A 24,750-nucleotide genomic window follows, 5' to 3' on the forward strand; every position below is an offset into this window, starting at 1 on the left:
CTTTAAAGAGGTCACATGTCAATTGAAAATCACTAACCGTGGCAAACAGGTAACTCTTAACAAGTTAGAGATACAAGGTTGAAGGAGTTGTCTCCCTTACAAAATCTAAGTTTTCTCCCTTAGACTAATAAAACCTGAACATATTACAATATACCCACGGCATTGTAACAGAGATAATGAATCATTATGTGTTTACTTTTGTTTAGAATTCTCATTATGGCTGAAGGAAGAGTTGCCTTCCTTGGAAGTCTACAAGACGCCTTAGACTTTTACAGAAGGTATGTTGTAACATGATTATTTATTACCAGCCGCCTTGCTTATGTCACATGTAAATCTTGGTGTTTGCAAGGAATTCGAACGAGAGACGTTAAAATGCCTAGACATGTTTTTGCGTTCGCTCACATTCGGGAATGGCCAAAATAAGAGCCCTCTCTTAGAAATTTAGTCTCGGCATTATCAAAAACTGATTGTCAGAAAATCTCTGAAAATGTTGTTGTATGTTGGCTAACACGTATATCTGTGTAAAATCGCTCAATAAAACACATGGTTGACACACAAAGGCTTTACGAGGACATAATGAGCAGTTACATGAATTTAACAAACGATTTTAGTTGGCTGCGTTTGTTGGTCTGAACACTTGTACATTTCTAACATTGCCCAACAAATATTAACTATGTAATGAAAATAACGTTCAATTAGGCGTTTCTTTATCTCGTCAGTGTTGCATTACACATGGTTTTTGTCTATGTCTGTTTTGAAACAATATAAAACACTCATTGTGACATGTTCATATAGATGTTCTGCGTTATACTTCTAGCGCTGGCCATCCTTGTCCGCTGAATTACAATCCCTGTGACTTCTTCATTATGTCAATGGCTGTTGTGCCTGGAAAAGAAACAGAGTGCAAACAAAGAATTGAGGTAGGCAGTAAGCCAACAATGGTACAGTAAATGGAGAAATGAATTAATCGCAAATAGCATCAGGATCAATCATTTTAGTAAATTCGGAGCGTGAAGGAAAATAAATTATATAAAAAGCAAATATTACATGAGCTTAGAACAGAGGTAAATAATGATGTTAATTACAGACAGGTCGAAAATAGGCAAAACGAATGAACACATGTAGCTTTAAAAATATATTCGTGTTTCATTACTTTACAGACTATCTGTGACAAATTCAATGGGACATCCTATGCGAGATCAATGTTAGATGAAAACCGTAGTATGGAAATCAACGAAACCAAAAATCTAGTAAGTTCACCCGAGGTCTCTGTAGATTTATGTATATTTATTCGCAAAATGATTGCCCTTAGCAATTTCATCGCATGAAGAGTAATTTTGTCCATATGTTATACGAATTACACGTATTTTTTCTAAAATTAAATTACCATACCTTCTTTATAATAAAGCAGTTTGAATTTTTTTATAAAAATATGGTTGAATTGGTGTCAGTGTTACAACAAATGTTAATATTCAAAATTTAAAATGGCAGTAATACATGATCTTTTTGGGCTAGTAATATGTGCACATACTAGTAGTCATTACTTGCGTGACTTTATATACGATTATGTGAATTCTTATCTCGTATTTGTGCAGAAAAATGGAAATATGGAAATGGATTTGTTCCATTCACAGCATAAATAATTTCTGTTGTTGAATATAAGACTATAACTGTCGATTTTAAGCACATTTCATAAAAAATAAGGCGTTGGTTGGAATTATAAGGCTTGCAAAGTTACATTTCTCAAACATACTTTTTTTTCAGATCACAGAATTAAACGGAAATGGAGAAAGGTAAAGTGTGTACATACTGATATCATTTAAGGTATCCGATCCATAGATAACATTTCAATGCCTGGTGACCCCATGCTTTTGGTATCATTTGAAAGAGGTGTGTCTGCTAAACAAGAACTAGTAAATAAGACGACAATAATAGTATGCACGAATCACTGCAGTCATGTTTTTGACTGCAAAATGATAAATCTTACACTGTAATAACTGGATAACTGTTGTATTATCATCGAAAATTATTAAGGTAAAAATAAAAATTATAAAACATATTTGTGTCATGTAATTTTTTTTTCAGTAGGCAATACACTTTCAATTGATAACAAAATTGTATTAGCTTACCAGGCATTAATATTTTATACATTTTGATACTCTGTACTGTTCTATAGAACTTTCTTCTTTGTGGATCGGATACTTTGAAATACCAATACCATTCTGGCAAAAAAAATACCAACATGAAATTTTTTCCTGAATGGAATTGTCTTTAAAATGACCCTTTAGTCTTTTGAAACGTTAGATTTGCAAACGTATAATGTTCTATTTTTACATCAACAAATACTGTATCGTTGCATTTTTCCCTGCTTTGTTAGTCAAATGCACTTACAGGTCAAATTAAAGGAAATTGACTATGTTTAACTAAGTTGTGTAAATGTTTGTCTAATTAAGTATTAATGTAGAATCATTACGCTTAAACTGAAATAGCTGTTCATATACTGAAGGTATGAATCACCTTGGTATCAACAATTTGCTGCCGTATTTGCACGGTCATGGAAAACAGCAATTAGAGAACCAATGGTTGTAAGAGTACGCCTTGTGCAAGCAGTCGTAAGTCAGTTATAAAATATGCCTGTAGGTGTGACCACTTTATATTTTGTGTATGTAAATCCGAACGGTATCGAACTTTGACAGCTGTCCCTGTAATATGTCTTGGTTAACTAAGATACGACCATGATGATTAGTTATATAATACATAATTCTATGTTGAATAATAAAACTGTACTGGTAAGTCTAGATCTATTGACTGTTCCAGAACACATTAATCTTTACTGCTATGCATAATGAAAACAAACAGTTAATGGGAATATTTTATTAACATTGACTCATTTAGATTAGGTAGTAAAATAGGTGTTCGAAGAGATTCTACAAATAATAATCTGCTACCAAAGATCCTTGGCATTCATTGACGTCTTAAATTTTGTTTCCAGATATTAGCATTAATGCTGGGGCTGATCTATCTCCAGTTAGACTTGGACCAGGAAGGTGTTATGAACATCAATGGCGTTTTGTTTTTAATACTTATAAACATGACCATTACAAATATGCTGGGGGTACTCAATGTAAGTCATATTTATTTCTGCCTTATTACTTTCGGCTTTTTATTTACAATTTAAATTCATTTATTCAACATTTTGTAAAGAGTAAATCTAAATGCACATTTCTTCCCTATGTCAACGAAAGTTTCAAGCCGTTTATACGCTTTTCAGGATACTATGTGCGTATTTTTTTGTTTTTCCTGTTGTTAATTCCATGATTTGGTACATATAGTAACATACAAAATATTACGGTTTGGTACATAATCGAAAAAGTTGAGAGTATCAATTAAATACGAATACATTTAAGAAATGTGCACGCTTTGTAAAATAAATGTTAAATATTGAATTATCATGATAGTCGTTCCCGTTGGAGACACCAATCTTTCTGCGAGAATACGGTATTGGGCTCTACAGGGTTGACATCTACTTTATCTGCAAATCTCTGGCTGAGGTATATTTCCATTTATCTTGCAAATGTATATAGTGAATATTGCCGATATCGGTGCCAAATTACGCGGAATATTATTATTTCTTGAGGTATTTCTAAACATCCGATTACAGGATTAAATCTTTATTAATCGTAGTCGTACAATGTCGTCGTTGTTACTAGTGCTTTGATTGTATTTTTTTTTAAATTTCAGTTTCGGCTTGCGCAAAAATGGCGAACAATGATTGGCTGAAACTAACGCCGGTAGTAATTACGATTGTGCATGCTTACCAAAAAAAAACGAAAGAAGTAAAATCAGAAGTTCGTCTCGTGATTTTGACGAACCTCTAATGGATAATGACTAATGCAGGCTTTATTTAGAATGTATATAAACATGTAATTGTGTTTAATAGATATCACGTTTTGCAAAAACTTATTCTTTTATTTTCCAGTTGCCTTCCTTCATCATTATCCCAGTCATATTCTCAGCAGTTACATACTGGATGGTTGGTAATGTATCTTTTATTACTTTATATTAATAAACTTGTTTTGTAAACAACATCAAAGTAAATAACAATTCTTTTGTTAACAAATCTTCCTCATTTTTACTGTACAAATTATTATTGGCGTACAGTTTTGGCTTACTTTTAAATTTTGGACTACAATATTTAGTGTTGCACGCACGCACGAACACACACACACACACTCAAACACGCAGATCGTCCAGAAATATTAGCCAATTAGAGAAACAAGAGGGGCAATTATTCTTCATCAAGCTTCGATTAAGGGACAATTTATTTCAGTCTTGTAGTTTATAATACCCATATCGGATTAGAAGTTCATTGAATGGACTTAATAGTATTGCAAAATCCAAAACAATGTTTATGCATACGTCGCTTCGCTGTGATAACATTTGTCTATACATTACGTTAATTTAAGAACTAAATTAAATGCTAAAACATTTTACTCATCTTAACGTAAGGAAGTTGGTATTAACCCAACGACAATATATTTGATTTACTTCCATTTATAATACCCTGACTGTTGTTAAAAATAACTTGTCTTAACTTCCTTTTTAACTTACTTGCATGTAGCTGTTTAACCGGATGAAAGGTGGCTTTACATCATCTGAATTCCTACTTTGTCAATGACTGTACTTGTAGGTTTGTACAATTCAGCGGAAGCGTTCCTAATATTTACTGCTGTGATAGTTATTGTGGCAAACACTTCTGTGTCGTTTGGTAAGCAAAATTAAATCTATAAGTTGTTTTGATTTGTTATATATCACTGTTTGGTGTCTACATCGGTAGCCGTGTGTTTGAACCTGTTACATCTGGCCTATGTATGTGAACATATGCCACTAACTGAATATGCTTTTAATGCAAAATCTGAAAACATTACTTAGAAATAAACATTATTATCTTGAAAAGGTAAGTCCAAACCGCAAACATCCAAACAGACTAAGTTAGCCAAACTGATGTACACTTGTTATCTAAACTGTAACATTCATGTTTCTACTACACTGCAAGTTTTGTGTCTTTCTGATTATTTTAGTGCTTTGTACAAAATGTATGAATACTTACACTCGAGATTATCATCCAGTTTATTCACACCTTTTAAATTGAAAAGGTTTGACTTTACTTGCAACAAGAACAAAATGTTAAGAGCACCGGATACAAAACAAAAGATAATTGGTAAGGGAAAATTTCTCGGAAGCACAGCGCATCACAAACACAGCCTCAGAGCCAAACATTTGCAAAGTAGGCCCACAACAAAAAGAATCTGTAACGGAAGAACATTATAGATGGGTTGCTTCAAAAATCCAACAAGTACATTTTAATTTTATGCAAAATATTGAAAAAGCGAGAAGAAGGGATAAGGGTAGAAAAAGGAGGGGTTGGGGCGGTGAAGGGGAAAGTAGAACAAGGATGAATATTTAAAAGGGAATACTACGTTCCTTAATCACAGTTACCTTACAACGTAGACCACAGCAGCGCAGACACTCATGTACAAAAGACAAACACACATGACTAACTACTTAGATAGACAAGTAAGATATAACAACACTGTAGGGCACCGCCCAAGACACACAGACGCACAAGCACACAAACGCACACACATAATCGGGCACCGCCTTAGGATTCCGGCAGCCAAAATTAAGGTGAGCACAATAACTTACTCATAGTAAAAGATTTCTGTGAGTTTAGAAGACATATTTTTGCTCAATATCATTCAGATCAGATCGCAATGCAAGCGTGGCGATTACTCCTTTCGTTATTGAAAGTGTTACTCAACAGAGTTTGGTTACATAATCTGAAAAGGAATAGGAAGTATCTTTAATAATTTATGTGATATTCCATTGATTTTTTGTTTTGAGCGGCCATATTGGACAGATCCAAAACACACGGCTACTATTGTAGTTTTACCATACCTTATATATCAGGAATTACGTGAGCTTCAACATCAACTGGACCTAAATGCTGTTTATACAAGTTAAACAACTTGTTTACCAATAAGTATGTTTCTTATATTTGTAAGTTAGAAATTTACTCGCTATAAAATGTTTAAGAACATTTTTCTTTGAAAGTTTCTTTTTTCTTCTATTTAAGATCAACTCATTACTTCGTTCCAGGCTATATTGTATCGGCGGCGACAAACTCGGTTAGCACAGCCCTGGCTATAGCTCCGCCATTAATAGTTCCGTTGATAATGTTTGGTGGATTCTTTTTAAATTCGGAGTATGTATCTTTTTCAAATCCATATTTCATATTACAAAATATATATAATGATTGTAATTGCTTATTGTAACCACTCTCGAGTCCGCTTCCTGGGAAACCCAGTACTGGTGTCATATGAGAAGTCATTGTCGTGACCCCAGTGGGGCTCGAACCCACGACCCCTGGGTTGAGCGGTCGACACCTTATCCACCAATCTGACTAAAGTACTTGATCTTCTAAACGAAGATCTTAGAATGACCTATTCACATTCGTCATCTGTATATTTTGGATTTCCGATATTGCTATTTTTATTTTTGCAAATCTATTTTTATTTGAACCAATCAGACGACTTGTTTCAACAAGCATTTGGCTGAACCATCAAAATAGCGTCGAATGTCAAAGGGTGAGAAAAATGTGCAGTCAGTCCGGGGCTCGAACCCGGGACCCCTCGCTTACAGGGCTAGTGCCCTACCATCTGAGCTAACCGGCTGTCTGACACCTTACGTGACCAAGTCCGTACCATGACATATGATTTCTCTCAAAACACGAGGGCGTAGACGCGATGTGGTCGTCATAAGAATTTGTAAATATGAAAAACCCAGGCTAAATTTAGATTTTTTTAAACGTCTACTTCACATACAAAATGTTGTAAGTAAGGCTCTGATTGGCTAGCGGAAGGGTCGTCAGAACGAGGCTATCAATAGCACGACACTCTTCAGATCCAATGTGCGTAGCGTAAATTGGAGATGTACTTTAGTCAGATTGCTTATCCACTAGACCACCGTCCCCCTCTAACTATATATATGCATATACGTATACAGTCACCTTAATACACTCATTTATACGGGTATCCAATATGAAAACAAAACCGCAGGAAAAGACGTGTCAATGTTTACAGTTATCGTCATCAATCTTCTTGTTATACACATGACTGATTGCTGAATGCAGTAATCAAGCATGACAATACATGGATAACACTGTGTAAGACTAAAGTTAACTGTTACAAATGCACATGTATCTTGCTAATAAAATATAGTTCCTATTTTCTAATGTTTTGACAATTAGCTAACTATACTTATCATTTATTTCCTTATGTTACCGTTAAATGCCGTTAAACTTGTTTAGTGACATTTTGATTACTTTATAGCAAAACTATTTTATCAAGTATTTTCTTAACTATAATCTTTCGCTTAAATTAGAGTTGTTTTGAAAAATATTTAAATATACTATTAAACATTAAAGTTTTCTTTTCACTTTAGTTCAATTCCTGTTTATTTCATCTGGCTGGAATATTTGTCTTGGTTCAAATACGCAAACGAGCTAGTAACGGTAAACCAGTGGGACAATATTGACATGCTGTGTAGGTAGAATTCCATTATCATTTACGAAACAGTTACTGTAAAATGAATCTCGTAAAACGTTCAAGAGGCAAAACCGTAAACTGAGAGTTCAGCACAAAGTTGACATCCGTTTTCCAACACCGAAAAATCCCACACCCACCCTCGCTTGTATTACTACCGAACATAAAGTGCAAATATTGTTTGTTTATTAAATCCAACAAGTCCAAGTTTATATGTGAAAACAGTAATCACATGCAACTTTTGCAGCGGTATGTCATTTTCTCAAGAGATTTGGTGTGAAATTTAGTACGACGCCACCGTTAATGACGTTCGTCACCTTTTGAGAGTCTGTTCTACTTTCTTACCATTATGCATATGGCCATGTTTAAACAAATAAGAAGGAACATGAATATGGTTTTAATAATATTATAGTGTGTTTAGGATTAAATATCAATATATTTTAATGCTAAACTCTCTTGTAGCCTGTGATGGTAACAGCACATCACCTGTTGACAGCTGCCACTACCACAACGGCCAGCAAGTGATATTGTATCTCAATTATGACAAGGTACAGTATGAATACAATATCACTTCAGATATTTTTGTGTGTTATACCAAGTCAAAAGTCATCCTGTATACATTTTTTGCCTGTAATTATTAGATGATAGACTGATGTGTTTGAATTTCTAGTGCATTAATTTCTGAAAGATCAAATTTCATAAAAAGAAATTCAAAATATTTTTTTCTCTGTTATTATTGGAAACTAAAGACATATCATTTATCTATGTATTATTAAATGTTTAAACTATTATGTTTTATCGTAATTACCAGTAACGTTGCATTTCTTATTTGTACATTTAGGACGATTTCTGGTTAAACATCGGCGTATTGTTAGCCATGATGGTTGTCTACAGACTTGTAGCCTTCATTGTGCTACTAGTGAGGGCAAGGATATCAAAGAGTTAGTGGGTCTGGCAACGAATGAGTGTGACTCTCTTTTGACCTGTAACAATTTCTTCTACTCTGACACAATATTATGAATATATGATATTCTTGTGCCTTAGAAAAGAGTGAGTGAGTGAGCGGTGATTTGAATTTTACGGTGAATTGACAAAGGTCATATATCGCTGTATATACATATAAAGGGGTAAAATATCAGTGGCAAACAATAATATTGCAAAATATGAAAATAAAAATATATGATATTCAGATTTTGTGATAAATAACTATCTGCTTTAAAAAGGATGAAATATTGCCAACTGACACTTTTTCAAACAACTCTTTCAAAGATTAAAGAAAAGTACTTGCACTTACCATTAATTGCAGTATTTCCAGAAACTTAGTATCTAGATAATTTCAAATTTTATTTTTATAGCCAGACTTACTTTGTATCTACATATGTCTGAGATGCTCTTGAATGCCTCCTTAACCTACGAAGAGGATAGTACTGGTTCTTCCCAGGACAGGTTTCTTTGTGTGTGTAGGTACGCTACACTGGATACGTTAAAGAACCAGACTGTTTATACATAAAGTACCTATGTTTAAAATGAGACGAAGACTTACGTTAAAATTAAAGAAGAGTGAATGATACGTTTGGAAAACTGTCGTCTTGAATTCTGGATAAATGAGGAGAATACTTCAATGTATAAATAGCATAAGATCGCTTATTGTACCCGTTGATAACGCATTTGTTTTACAATATGTTATAAATCACAGGCTTTACTAATTATGCTATAATTATACGAAAGCCTTTACGTGGGAAATAGTTGACAGTAATTATTGAGGTAGGAGTGGGAGGAAATATTAACATTGTTTTAAAATCTTTGTATATATAATATGTATAAATTTAATGATTGTGTTACAAACGAGTGAAATGCTTCAGATGTGTGCTAGGGATTAACAAAGAGAAATGCTTTCTCTTTTCTTTTTTTCTATGTATATAAATGATCGAGGAAACATCAAGGATATTACGTACGCCTCGAATTTTATTATTTTATTCAACTCCTTTAATACATTCAGTATGAAGATGCACAAATGTAATATTTATTTTATCTATCATATGTATGCCCTTTTCTTGCTTTAGCAGTGAAAATGTTATTACACTAGTGTTATGTCAAGTATATCATATGGCTTTATTTCACTCCCAAGACGTCAAACGTGTGTTAATTTTTATCTTGAAGTGGCAATGATTTAGTAATGCTAAACGTTTCTTTTCGTTCTGTTATAATAACCGAAACAACAGACGAATTTTAAGTGAAATTTATATACAAAAAAAATACTTACTGTGACAGGTGAGTCATTTTTCCTATTAATACTGTCAGACCAGGCTCTTCAGGTAAGTTTAAACTTAAATTTAACATACAGAATTTTTCTCAGTAGATAATTTTAAAAAATAACACCTATTTTGTTGGAGGTATTAGGTTCCATTGAGTAAACAAACAGAACACGTAGTTTTGGAATAATGTATCAGATGTACAGTTACAAGCAGATTTATTCTACCTATGATGAGATAGGCAGAGAATCTTTTGTTAACCAGATTTTTATCTGAACATTTAAGTTTTTGTTTAAATTCTTTAGTCTGAAATATATACATTTAACATTATATGTGATGATATATGATAAAATAGCTTAAGTCATATAACTGTAGACTAGCTCCTAGACTATGATATATCTTTTTACATTTTTATGATTGAATGTAGTGAACTGAGCCAGTCTATATCCTATGTGATAATTTCAACATCAGTCCTGTGTGGAAATCTCTAAAATAGACTGGCTTTTGTCTCTATGAAACAGAATTTGTCAAAAAATGGAAAATATAGAAATATAGTTATTATCAGTCTAGTGGCTAGTCTAATATAACTGTTGCTGGGCAAAATCATTTTACATCCTTTATGATTTTACTTTATATTGTTATGATTTTACTTTATATTTTGATGATTCAACTTTGTATTGTTAATGATTCAACACTGTTTTGTTAATTAGGGATTTGCAAATGAATATAAAAATCTTCGGGAAAATTTCTGCCAGCTCTGTCATGTCATGAATCTTTAGAAATGTTATTCAATTGTTTCTTCTTATAGACTTCTTTTCAGTTTCCTCTTTTAGTTCTAGATAATTATACAGACGTGCAGAATGGCGTTAACAATAAATAGAGGTAAACAATGGACTGGTAGATGAAGCAGGCTAAATGATTTTCCAAGAAATAATAGAAATCTGCTATACATAATATGCTCAAATATGTAATCCACTGTAGGTCGGATTGCAGCACATATCAAAACATTAAAAGTAAATGCACTAAAAAGTATTACTAGAAAACTCCAAATACACCAGAATATATTGAACCATTATCATAAGAAAATTGTCAGACAGTTGAAGACTTTCCACTACAGAACTACATATTTATTACCTCTGACATTTTTCGTCTTCTTAAACGAAACCACACTCGTGCTTTATCAAATCGTAACATGCTAATGATACTCATCTATTTATTAGATAATTTTACGAATATTGTCAATGTCTTTACCGTATTTATTACGATGAAAAAAAAATTAGTGAGACAAGAATAAAGTCAATATTAATGTAATGATTCATTTATTCATTTATGCCTCCATTAACAGATCAGTTAAACTAATCAATGTTTGTTTTGGGTTTAACACCGTTTTTCAAAAGTACGGCGGGCAGTAAACCTAATTAGTGTTCCTGGTTTCTGTACCAATACACACCTGTTCTTCGCAAGTAAGTACCAACTTCCCCACGTGAATCAGAGGTGGAGGACGAATGATTTCAGACTCCATGTATGTTATAAAATCGTCACGGAGAACATATATCTCGCCCGGGGGTCGAACTCACGACCCTGTGATCAGTAGATATGCGTACTTCCTACTGAGCTAAGCGGACGGGTTCAGCTAATTAAATAACACATGATCGTATATTATTAATAATAAATTATCTACCAATCAGTTTATTTACTTCAACTGTACGGTCAGACATGTTCTATGTTATATCAATTGTTGTGTTAGCAAGGATGGTGACACCTATAGTGGAAGAAGAGGTTGAATATTAAAATTGCTGAATGTAAAATTATCATTCAAACGAGGAATTCACATTTTAAAAAAAGTTTGTTTGGGTTTAGTCTTATTGTTTCAATTTAGGCGCCTTTTCCAATTCGGTTATAGAGTTTGACATAAGCCAACCATGAAGCGAACTTTATATTGTCCTGTCGGCACTCATGCCTAGGACGGCAACGGTTGTTTGATTAGGTTCAGATAAATAGTGATATCATTTGTGCCCATTAGTCTTACAAAAAAAGCAAAGTAGTGTTCAGTCACAAGTCCATTATACAGATATAACTTCAAGAAGTTCCATATTAAAGCATGTCTCCAGAAGTTACTGTACCCGTGGCTCGTACAATATCTGCTTACTCAGGATAAAGAAGATATTATGAATGCTATTAGAACATGATGATAAATTTTCCTGAATGCCTCCAAATTTGGAATCTATCTTTTTGTTTTTATTATTGGCCGGTTTAAGTCCTCCGGCGCTGTTTGGGTCATGTGGCTCCTTTTTGACTTAAAAAGGGGATATACCTAATAAAATCTGTAAGAATATTATTTGGAAGCACAAAATGTAACCTAGCAAATTAATTACAGACTTCCGCAGAATTCTATTACAGAGATATTGAATGGACTCCATGATCCCAAAGCACTAGGAAATATAACACTGGTTCCAAGTACGGGGAAACTTTTTACGGCCGCCACAGAACACTTCAAGATTTTTGTTGTGATACTTAATAAAATCTGTTAAAAGAACCTTTGGAAGCATAGAATGCAACCAACAAAATAATAGCAGACTCGGTTTGATTTAGTCTGTTCATGATGGAAGTACAACACTCCTAAAACCCCTAGCACCGGCCTATGCAGAATTCTGTTACGGAGATATTGAATAGACTATGGTTCCTAAGGACCAGAAAATATAACAAAACTGAATCAAAGAACAGGGAGACCTTTCTATTTTGAAATGAGCATTAAACTGCTGTTCTTGTACCTTTTGGGGGTGTTTTCACATGGGACTAAATGTGTGATTACAAAGATATTCTCTGGCTCATGTGCTATTTTTAGATCGTTTCAGTGATACTGTGAAGAGCGATTTTCTTCCAATGATAACGAAGATACTGACTTTTCTGTTGGGTTTAACGTCGCACTGACGCAATTATAGGTGTTATGGCGACTTTCAAGCTTTGATGATGGAGGAACTCACCAGGTGCCCCTCCATGCATTTTTTCATCACGAGCGAGCACCAGGGTAGAACCACCGACAATCCGTAAGCCAGCTGGCTGGCTTCCTCACATGAAGAATTCAACGCCCCGAGTGAGGCTCGAACCCACATTTGCTGCCTATATAACGGACGCGCGATAAAAAATGACAATGAAATGCGAAGGTAACTTTTCTTTCTTTAATTATCAGGATGAAGAATGTCATTATTCGCAATATCCAATCTGTCGGAATGCAACATTGGCGTAGCAGAGAATTATAAGTTGGGACATTATACTACTGCAAAAAAAAGGAAAATGACAACCCAATGACAAGAACGCCGTGGCAATTTACAGTGATTCAAATCTCTAAAGCAAAGTGCGCTACCTCAGTAGACAGGATGCTGCAAAACTTGCTCCTATATTCGATTTTATTCATGGAAAGTGTTTCTTGTTTGCTGCAGAAAAAAATTCGAGATTTAAAGGCCCAAAGCAGAATTGCAGCTTGGGGTTTAAGTGCACTAAAAGTCATGCTAACTTTATTATTGGAAACCTTGGGCGTGCCTATGACAAAGTATTTTAGACTTTAGAAACGTAAAGCAAACGAATTCCAATACAAAATGACAGTATTCTTGATACAGGTCACTGTTTTTCCTTTCCTTTGTATCATAAATGTAGGCATTTACCTAGAGCATTTAATTTTCAAGGGAAATAATTGTGGTCTGACTGTATTATTTTGAAAATCACAGTTGAGATTTTTTTATGTGTGCACCGGTACAGTTTTGCGGGGAAGCGAAAGTTGCTGGAATTTTGTCTTCTTCTAAAAACAAGGTAAGTTGACAGTTTTTGTTGAAATATATATCTGATAGCTGACACATAGGAGAATGTTTTGGTTTATATACATCTTACAGATTTTTTTGAAAATGAAGAGAAACAGGGGAAATTTCTTCTTATATGCAAATGAGCTGAAAATGTATTGAAATGACTAGATCAGAAGTTTATGCCTTTCCAGTAAGTTTTTCCCTACCTTTGACGATAGTTATTAAAAAGTATAGATATCAACCTCTTTGCTGATATTAGTATCTAAAATTTTCAGCCTGTGAATAGCTGTGGAAATTTGGAACTTCCTTTTTTTGAAGATATAAATAGATCTAAGCTATATTTAGACTAAAGTTTTTTTCAGTATAACAGCATGTAGAGAACCCTTACATACAGTCAAATATTCTTGATTTTGCAAGGAAATATAATGCATTTTTCAAGTGCTTGCTGTTTCTTATGTTGTGCATACTTGATATAGGTCATTGTCAATATCAACTATCATTTTACTGACATTTGAAGTTGTTGCTTTTTTCTAAATTACCTCCCTTATATATGCATTTTTCTTCATTCATTTTATTGATAATTACTTCCCTTTATGTTTAGCAAAAATTCTCAGATTGCATTTAATTAACTCCCTTTATTTAACATGAAAAATTCTCTTGTGTAATGATTATTTGTATGTTTTACTTACAGTGTCTGATACATGTAGTTGCAGTCTGTCTTTGGAAGCTGTAGAAATAACAAGAAAGAGGCTGACATAGTGGTATAGTTTGTGATATATGAAGTTTATTGATGACATTCATGTCATGATGATATCATTAAAGTACAACATACATTGATTTTTTGACAGTCATGTGTTATTACATTTGAACTGGGACTGTTTTATAATCAGGTTCGTGATACTTTTTTAATATACATTGTATACAATAGTTGCATTTTTTTTCAATATTAATTGCAGCTTTATAAATTAGAACACTTCAGGTTCATGTTTGATATAGTTTATTAATGATTATAATTTTAATCATACAATGAGTTATGAGATATTTTATTAATTTGAATATGTTTAGATTAATAAATGTAAAAAGTCTGTATTAAATGCATAGGTCATCTTTTGTACAAAAATAAAGGAAAAAAATGTTGTATAATTTTCATTTTCAGTTTGGTAGGGAAAAGTTTGAGTATGTACATGTACTGTTGTTTGACCTGTCTTACCCTGTGGCAGTCCAAGAAGATGTTACCATTATGAAAAATGCAGGAGGTATTATGCTTTTGTATGTTAAACAAAGGTCTCAAAGCATTTATATGCTGTATGGCTACATTCTTGCTCCTGAAATAACTGTACAAGACAGGTATAAGACTGACATTCCTGACAAGATGTGAACTCAGCCTGGCATAAACATTTCTTTCCTGTAGCTTTGTGTATCCCTAAATTTACTAAGTACATATCTCCATTCAAAATAATGATAATAGATATGGTTTAGTAATAAATGTGTGATAGCTTTGTAATGTCAACATTACAAAAATAGAATGAACATGTACTTCGATAATAAATATCGAAATACAAATTTCAGTATATTGTATCAGTCAGCAAAAACATGAAGTACATTTGTATCTTTGTATTAAGATAATTAAAACAATTATATTTAAATGCTTTGACACTGAATTTATGTTGATTTCCTAGAATGTGTGTGAATTAATGTTTTACAATATTTCAGAACTTGAAGACAATGGTTAGTGCAGAAGGGACATAAAAGTTATGATTAAAGTAACAGATATGAATAAGGTAAACTATTGCGATAAAAAGACATGGCCAGTGCTGCACATCACAAAGACAATATTTGAATTTAATTTTTTGTCACTAATGAGTTCTGTAAAGCTGATTTTGCAATAGATAAAAAATGATTAGGATTATTTTTTTTACTGTGATCTTTTTTTCACACGATTTTTGTCAAGACTGACAATTTGTTCTTTGGAATAAGATAGTTAAAGGTGGCATTGTGTCACATAAAAATATGTCTGCATAGTTGCCTAACATTAAATGTCAAATTGTAAACAAGGAAATTCTAAATTTGGAAAATCCTTTGTTGTTTTTCTTCATTTAGCTCAGTTGAAGGAGATGAAGTTTGAAGCAATTTTCACAGTACAACCTCTCCAGAGTAGCTCACTCTGAAGCAAAAACCTCTCTATAACAACATCATGAGAATTTCCCTAAGCTGAAATATAACTATCAAATTTACTTCTCCAGAACAACAACCTCAACATAACTTAAATAGTTGTATATCCCACAGGGTATTGCTCTACAGAGGTTGCATTGTACTTATAATATCTATGATTTCAAATGCTTTAAGAAAAACAACACTTTCAACAAGGGGAAAAGTGAACATATATTACTCATAAGGTGAACTTTTTGGCAGTTCTCAAGTTCATTTTTTTTGCATGCTATATAAAAGCACATTAGGTAGTTTATCATTTTTACATCATATACTAATAAGAGGTTGTAGGTTGTTGTTGGAGCTTTTAGGTGAGATCGTAGGTGAACATCATCAGATTTATCTGTTTATTTTTTCACCATTTTATGGAATATGTACATTGAATGTTATAAAATATGCAATCTTTTCAGACAGTCCTATTAAATAACTTGTCATTTAGTGGATCTAAATATATGTAAAATTTAAATAAAGCAGCAAGCCAAGTAGCAACACAATCTTGCTGCTTAAAACAAGTAATTCCTTAGACAAGTTGAAATTAGACAAAACGTCAATTTGTAGAGTTACCTTACTTGCTGCTTGATAATATATTTCTAAGATTAGAATATCTGCAAATGTCTAAAATGATGTTATAATTGTTTTAAAAACTATCATGTTTTATTCTCTTTATGTAATAAAGTTTTACATTTGTATTTCCAGAAGTGCTACAAATATGTTGTCATGTGAAATAGAATTTACCCCAACTGTGCTGCATGATGCATATTCAATTGCAAGACAGCTGTGCACCAGCTGTATTAAACTGAGATGGACCCATATAATAAATATGTTGACTTTTCTATGTATTATCATCTGTACAGAATGTGTTCAATGCAAGACTGTATACATATAATGTTAAATCATTTTTTATTTCTATTATTGCATGCATGTAAGAAGCAAGCATTTAACAATTGCGTTCATAGAAGTGTTAAAATGTGATCAATCTAATTTAAAGAAACACATTTAATTGGACTTTTTAAGTGTCATAGTATTTGTGGTGGAGACTGACCCAGTCATTCAGCAACTTATACAGTCTGTGTGTCATTTCTTGTATGTTATAGTTTTCTTAATAATACATTAAATGTCAAAGTTATGGTAAGATGAATTCATTCATCACTTGTAGATTAATGTTAAAGCAGTTCATTATTTTACCATAAGTTAACTAATATTCTATTTAACCAGAGTTGTCACATATTTTCATATAAATATTTGTATAATACAATCTAATCTAATCTACAAATGATGTTCCACATTTTTTTAGTTATATTTTATGTTGATATTTTATGTTGTTTTCATGTCTCAACATATAATTACTAACATCAAAGAAACTTAAGTATTTTATAATTTGGTTGGTATAATGGTTGTTTTGTTTATATATTTTATTTTTCCATCCAGGAGAATAAAAAAATATACATTTCAAAATATCTCATCATTCCAGAAACACTACATAATCAAGATAAAAGAAATAAGAACAAAATATGTTGGTGGAATTTTATTTTCAAAAATTTGATATACAGTCTTTGTAGTATTTACTTCTTTATATATGTTGGAATGAAATGGGAATAACAACATACTTTAAATTTTTGTAGTCATAAGTTAATATGGGAATTATTAACTTAACTGAACTTAAAAAGATTTTATCTCACTGTTATGCCATCTAAGCTTTAATATTTTTCAACATTGTCATTGGCAACAAGGCTCAAAATTATTTGTTGTGTATACCTTGCATTCATGTGTGTTAAATGCTTTTATGGTATTCTTTAAAATAATTGATGCTTTTCATCTTACCATGGATTAAAAAAATATAAATTTATTTGTCTGAAAATTAAGGTAAAAATACTGACTGATTAAATTGCAATATAAGAAAGCTTATTTGAGATAACGGGAGGTAATTCCATGAAAAATATGTAGAATGTAGATGATAAATGTAATGAAGGGAGGTAATAAAATATTGTGAAGTTATTAGTCTTCATTTCTTTGATGAGCTAATTAATTGTTTTACATTTTGGTTTATTAACTTCAAGTATGCTCTAACATGTGTACCTGTCCTGAAGGAAAATAAAAAAGGTTGTTTCATGTCCTTGTACTGTTAAGTTGTTCCTGTATTTGTTTACATTCCATGTCTGAATGAAATGAAGAAACAGACTTTAATGAGGGTATCCCGGGAAAATACCTAAGTTTATTTTTATATCAGCAAATTTGATGAGATAGTCATTCAGGAGTTGTCTATCCTATTTCCAAAAATGGTATGGGGACTAAATTTTTTGGAGTAAATATCTCTTTTAAAAAATAACACACAGCATTTTAATATTGTATATATATTATTTGATGCACTTAGCAATATATATTTGGAGTCAAAATGTTAAAAATTCCGGTTTTAATTTTTAAGTTACAATGTCTAATAAATGTACTATGTACTAATCCATTGTTGTTGTTTTTTTATATTGTCACATCAGATATGAGTGACTGGTAAGACGACGAAATGGTCTCAGCTGTAGCTTCGGTTCGCAGTGGCATGTCTATAAGAAAGACACCGCAAGAATTTAAAATGCCTAGGTCAACTCTATTCGATAGGGTTAACGGATCTGTTGAAGAGGTTAGCAAATCGGGAACAACTAGCCACTTTACTAGACATTGTCGGCTTAAGTTGATGTGGGCAATGAACTGTGAATGTGCTGTAAATACTGGGGGTCTTCTCAAGGCATACTAATATTTCATTCACTGTTAGTAACTTACATTAGCTGACATTGTTCATGACAGAACGTCTTCAAGTATTATATAAACAGACTGAATGGAACTGAGTCTTGGTTATGTTCTATGTTTGTATAGGAAGTAATTAAATTTGGGACAATATAAATGAATGTTAGTAAAGGAATGTTCCCATAAGACATTAGGAGAGTTGCTTTAACCAAGCATGAGTGAAGTGTTTTATCAAGACTCTCCAAAATGTACATGTACTTAGAATAAGATTTCTTTAAAAAAAAGATAATAATTCTACAAAAGTTCCATACACTGTGTTTCCCATTTCATTTGATACATTTTGTTTCTGCCTTCGTCATATGTAAGTCAGTCTGTCCGTCTTCATATAGCCTGATCTAGCTTCTCAAAATCCTCTGCTAGGATTTAAACTTCACAGAAATGATATTATGAAGCCTTGTTGTGCGTATCCTCGGTTTTTTTGTGGAGTAAGGGTTCCTTAAAAGTAGTTTTTGAATGAAATTTGTCCAAACTGCTTTATAATTAGCAGGATTTGAAATAAATTTCATAGGAATGATCCGTACAAATTCTAGCTGAGCATGTATCACGAGGTTCATATTAAATGATCTTGTACTGAGTAATGGCCATTTGATTATCATACATAAAGTCTATGAAGAGATTTTTTCTGTAATTCATCTCCAAATTTCATCGAAACCTAAGGGATTTATTGAAATAAGATGTGCTAATCGTTGGTACATACTGCTCTAAATATTTTCTCGGACTTATGTCCATTATTCATTTTACTGGAAAAAAAATGTTCGGACTACTCCTCTTATACTGTTTGTGTGATTTGACTGAAACGTCTTAGGAATGATAGTTGCAGGTCTATATTATTCATCAGTTATGGATTGTACGTTGAATGATTTGACGAATTAATATTAATTCATTATTAGAGATAAAAATTATGTAGACAGGTCCTTTTTCATCATTTTGGGAACGTCATCAACACCAGTGGAATTAGGAAAATCCTCTTGAAAATTGTTTTATTTGAGAAAATTTGCAAATAAACAAAATCTATGTAAAGATATTTTTGTGTAAAATATTAATGGACTGCATTTCAGAAAGGTAAAATAGAGAAAAGTGGAAACTTCACAGGTCGCTCAACACGACAAAAACGAAAATGTTGCAGGCTCGGTTTGACTGAGCCTGTTCATGTGTAGTGGAAATGCATGCTACCGTCCACGCCCTCTAGCCCCAGGTTGAGCAGAACACTAATTTGGGTATACTAAATTCAGAATTGTGGAAAAAATACTTTCTTTGCTTTGGGATTACCTCCTTTTACTGGAGGTAGATTTATAGGGGAAAAAGCCCTGCTAGAAATTTTTGTCAACGCTTCATTTCAAAATTCTAGTCCAGCTTTCAATGATAGTAGGAAGTGCTTGGTATAAAGCCTTGTTGAGCATATCATTGGCACGTCCGCTCGAAATATTGTTTGCGGAGTTATTTCTCTTAAAATAATTTTTGAATAAAATGAGTAGCAAACCTAGGTATGGGTCCTGCCGCTAAACAATTTTTCACTGATATATGAACTAAAGTTCACATAACACCGTTAAAAATTTCATAGTATTCAGTTACAAAGTTTACATTATTTATTTTACATCGTTTTTTAGAAACTTAATGTAAATGTAAACTGTCATTTATATACATTTCATTCAGCTATTGTGAAAAGGTAAATAGTTATACATATTAATCAGTTTCGCATAAAAGTAATGCTCTGACCTTTCTAAAAATCATATTCTATAATATAAAGAATCATCATCAGACTTTATATAAAGGTTACAGCGTCAATAATAGTAAATATAGGCAAGTTGGCGAGCGTAGCGAGCCGAATAAAAAAGAATGGACATCACAGGATATTTCGATATAATGAAAAATGGAAGCTTTGCCGAAAAAGGCGTGCGATCGCACCCGTCGCACCCCTCCCTTCCCACCGCTGGCTACGCCCTTACAGTATATGTTTCTTTGTTGTAAGTTAACATTAACTTCCCCTTTTTATTTTCTCAGCAAGAGAGAAAAATCGTTTATGAAATATCTCTCAAGCATGATTAAATATGGAAGAGCACTTCATGTATAAGAGACTTTCGAGAAAATAATGTAAAAAAGAGGATAATTTGTTTAGGATTGCGCACTTTAAGCACATGAAAATGAAATGCACAGCTTCTACCAGTTTCATCAACTATGGATACACATTTATAAAATGTGAGAGTTTAAAAATTTCAACACTAGCTTAAAGTGAACTTCAGATGATCACCAAACTGTAATAACATGGTCTCCGATCAGTCTAATTTCAGTATGCACAGTTAATGGGTGCGATTTGTCACTGTGTTAAAGCAACTTAAAAATAGTTTGCTTGTTACATTTTAACATTTTCCATGAAAAAAACAGCAACAGTTACTTGCTGAGAACAGGTTAACTTGTACCGGTAAACAATCCAGGAACACTGGCTAGGCCAACTGCCTGCCGTTACATAACAGAAATACTGTAAAAAACGGCGCTTACCAAAACAAACCAACAAATGAATAAATGTGTTTTGAAACGCTCCCTAGACAGTCCGCATTCGATGTTCACAGTCAGACTTCACATAAACCGACAATGTCTACTACTGCGGACGAAGATGAGATGATTAGTGCTACAGTCAAACGTGCTGAGAAGGGCATTGGCTTTACTAAAAGTTCTTTTTTACATTTTGTGGGAATTTCTTTTGCTAGAGAAAAGAGGAATTCTTTCAAACATAACAGGTCATCGGATATGTCTGAAATCCAGACATCCTACTTTTTATACGCCCGTTTGAAAAAGATTTTGATGAAACTTGGCACAATTGTTCACAATCATGAGACGGAGTGTCATGCATAAGAAACAGATCCCTAGGTCTACGGTCAAGGTCACACTTAGAGGTCAAAGGTCAAATTCAAGAATGACTTTGTCCGGAGCATATCTACTTCATGCATGGAGGGATTTTGATGTTACTTGGCACAATTGTTCACCATCATAAGACGGAGTGTCGTGCGCAAGAATCAGGTCCCTAGGTCTAAGGTCAAAGTCACACTTAGAGGTCAAAGGATACAAGAATGAAAACTTTGTCCGGAGCATTTCTTCTTCATGCATGGAGGGATTTTGATATAACTTGGCACAAATGTTCACCACCACAAGACGGAGTGTCATGCGCAAGAACCAGGTCCCTAGGTATAAGGTCAAGGTCACACTTAGAGGTCAAAGGTCAGATACAAGAATGACTTTGTCCGGAGCATATCTTCTTCATGCATGGATGGATTTCGATATAACTTGGCACAATTGTACACCATCATGAGACGAGTGCCGTGCGCAGGTCCCTTCTTTAGAATTACTTCCCTTTGTTGTTACTATAAATAGCCTGTATTGTAACTTTTTCATTACTAGTCGTAGGGAAAAGTCGAGACTACTTTTCTGTAGTACAACATGCATGATACATCCAATTTTGAGATGTATTTTGATCTATCTCTACCTGGTAAGGATTTTTGTGTGGAATATTTTTTTTAAAAATTTAAGATTAACCTCCCTTAGTTGTTACTATAATTAACTTATATTATATTGTAACCTTTTTATAATTGACCGTAGGGAAAAACTACGACCACTTTTCTGGGGTACAACATAGATGTTACTTTCAAATTTTAGGTGTATTTAAGGTATCTCTACCTAGTAAGAAGTTTTTTTGTGGACAAAAGAATTACAATAATTACTAAACAACCAAAAAAATTAAAATTCCATTTGCAAATACAGGTGCTAGTGTAAAGAAATTTGCTGTGACGGGCGTATATTGTGACATTCTGGCACTCTTGTTCGTTCCAGTTACAAGAAGCAACGGCAACTAGTCACCATATTGGTATGACGCGGGAAAGGATGTCGGGTTATTTCTGTGACCTCCTGCAAGTATATAACCAGATGGACTTGCACAATTTTCCTGGTCGAGTCAGGAATATGGACGAAACTGGGATTAACTTGTCACATAGACCTAGCAAGGTTATAGCGTCTTAATGGGCTAAAGTCAAACGTCTCACGGGAGACTATTACGGTAATTGCATATCGCAACGCTGCAGGTAGAGTTATCCCGCCTCATTTCATTATTCTAGGCAAAACGTCCAAAACATTTTGCGGCTTTGACTTGGATAGCGTTCAAAATAAAGAGTCGCCTGTAAGTGGTGCAAAGTTCTGTTAGTGCCTCTGGCTGGACAAAGATAGGTATTGAAAAATTTGCTTTGAGAAAACATTCAAACCAAGTATCGGCAATGAACTTCCTCAGCTTTTGATCTTTGACAGGCATGGTTCTCATAGTAGTACAGATTTTTTGAAACTCGCTTGGCATGAAAATATCATACTAGGTGAGCTTCCCGGCCATAATAGTAACTGGACGCAACCATTTGATTGTGTAGTATTTAAATCATTGAAATCTGCCTAGAACGCAGGAGCCGACGAGTTTGTTAAGCAAACGGGCATCTCATTAGGCCACTACCAGTTTCTGAGTTTGTTTGGTAGAGCATGAGAATCATCTGTTACCTCAGAGAACATTATTATTTGATTCAGAGCAACAGGAATATAACCCTTTAACCCAGAAGCTATTCCCGACTGTGCGTTTTCACCAAGTGATCTTATATATACTGAGTCTGTGAGCACATCTTTTATATTTACTTCGTCTATTTCTGCGGTTTCAGAAGATACAAACGCATTTACCCTTCGGGAAAACAGCCTTAATACCCTTAATTCCGGTAGTGTGCGACCTTCACGTACCTATGGACAGTACAGCCACTAACGTCAGTAATATAGAAGCCGTAGATTTGCCATTCACTATTGCTTTGAATAGCATCTGTGAAACGGACCTCTCTGTTGACAACTTCTGTTGAAAAATGAAAAACTTTTGAAGTCATTGAATCCGCATTGTAATCGGAAATACTTGCTAAGTACAGTGCGGCCTACTTAAGCGGCATCTAATATCTAAATGACAAACTATTTGAAAATGTATAAGTTAAAAGGTAATACATGTAACCTGTAAAAAAAACGAAACGAAACAACGCAAACCAAACAGTCAGAATTACTTTTACCGACGAGGTTTACTTTGAGAAGGTGAAATATGAAGAGGAGAAAAAGAGAACACTGATTAAAGAAGAAAACAGAAAGCAAGAACGCGAGAAAAAGAAAATGCGAACCTGCGAAGCCCAAGAAAAAAATGTCCGTACATGAAAACTAGATACACTAGAGATTATTTGTTTGTAAAATATATTTATACAATACAAGCAGTTCTTAATTTATTGCTATTCTAGACATTGATATAGAATAATTACTGTATTATATAAGCCGGGATCCAGTTTAAAGACATTAATTACGATAATTACGAAACTATGAATAAATTAATTAACAATCTGTTTCCGTTCTGGTTCGAAACCCAGTAAACTTACTTCATTCTTGCTATGTCAATTTTGATCGAACAACCTGGTATGATTCTGATGTGTGACCTATAATTGTGTTGGTGTGACGTTAAACAGAACAAAAATGATTCTGATGTGTTAAAAATAGCAATAGATGCATGTAAAAATGCAACTTACTGCAATGTTTCTCACGCCATGGATATTGGATTCCTCACTTGCATAAAGCGTGGCATACAGCAGCATCAAGTTTTAGTAGCTACAGTTGCAATCGTGAATATATATGCAAGTACTATGACTGCTTGTCCTATCATAGGCGAGTTCTTCATTAGCCATAAAACATACTCATCTGTTGATGCATATAAAAATCTATGAGAACATAGAACACAACCAAGCAGAATAATTGTAGACTCGGTCTGAATGAGTCTGTTCAAGACCGAATCCAAACACTTCAGTGTTATACGGCCGGTGGCTACTAAGGTAGCCAACACACGTGGCTTTTAAGTACCGCAAACATAGGGAAAGAATGCAGACATTTTGTGCTGAGGAAAACACTCGTTTTTCCCGGTTTTTTTTTTTGACGACTTTTATCTTACTTTAATCCTTGAAAAAATAAGGCAATTATTTGCAGTGACGTTTCCTGAATCGAACAAATTTCATCATGTTCACGGTACCTAAAGGTCACGTGAGCCGTCCACCACACCTG

At 33.5% G+C, this 24,750-nt stretch overlaps 1 protein-coding gene across 6 annotated transcripts in view; it reads left to right on the forward strand.

Moving 5' to 3' along the window:
• The window catches only part of LOC123564538 (protein white-like), a 90,546-nt gene extending 79,379 nt beyond the window's left edge, over nucleotides 1–11,167 (forward strand). For 2 of the 6 annotated variants that reach the window (XM_053537197.1, XM_053537196.1), the window contains 13 exons: nucleotides 207–278; nucleotides 818–920; nucleotides 1,161–1,250; nucleotides 1,765–1,793; nucleotides 2,507–2,612; nucleotides 2,993–3,124; nucleotides 3,459–3,551; nucleotides 3,980–4,037; nucleotides 4,691–4,768; nucleotides 6,160–6,265; nucleotides 7,504–7,604; nucleotides 8,067–8,152; nucleotides 8,446–11,167. In XM_053537197.1, coding sequence (XP_053393172.1) covers nucleotides 207–278; nucleotides 818–920; nucleotides 1,161–1,250; nucleotides 1,765–1,793; nucleotides 2,507–2,612; nucleotides 2,993–3,124; nucleotides 3,459–3,551; nucleotides 3,980–4,037; nucleotides 4,691–4,768; nucleotides 6,160–6,265; nucleotides 7,504–7,604; nucleotides 8,067–8,152; nucleotides 8,446–8,550 — 1,159 coding nt within the window. In that variant the 3' untranslated portion in view covers nucleotides 8,551–11,167. Of the gene's footprint in view, nucleotides 1–206; nucleotides 279–817; nucleotides 921–1,160; nucleotides 1,251–1,764; nucleotides 1,794–2,506; nucleotides 2,613–2,992; nucleotides 3,125–3,458; nucleotides 3,552–3,979; nucleotides 4,038–4,690; nucleotides 4,769–5,156; nucleotides 5,458–5,495; nucleotides 5,689–6,136; nucleotides 6,266–7,503; nucleotides 7,605–8,066; nucleotides 8,153–8,445 lie in introns of those variants that run through there. The other 4 variants (XR_008369935.1, XR_008369936.1, XR_008369934.1 and 1 more) reach the window with 4 other exon arrangements.
• Nucleotides 11,168–24,750: the final 13,583 nt, after the last annotated feature.

This window comes from Mercenaria mercenaria, chromosome 2 (assembly GCF_021730395.1).
Source record: "Mercenaria mercenaria strain notata chromosome 2, MADL_Memer_1, whole genome shotgun sequence".
NCBI classification, from domain to species: Eukaryota; Metazoa; Mollusca; class Bivalvia; order Venerida; family Veneridae; genus Mercenaria; species Mercenaria mercenaria.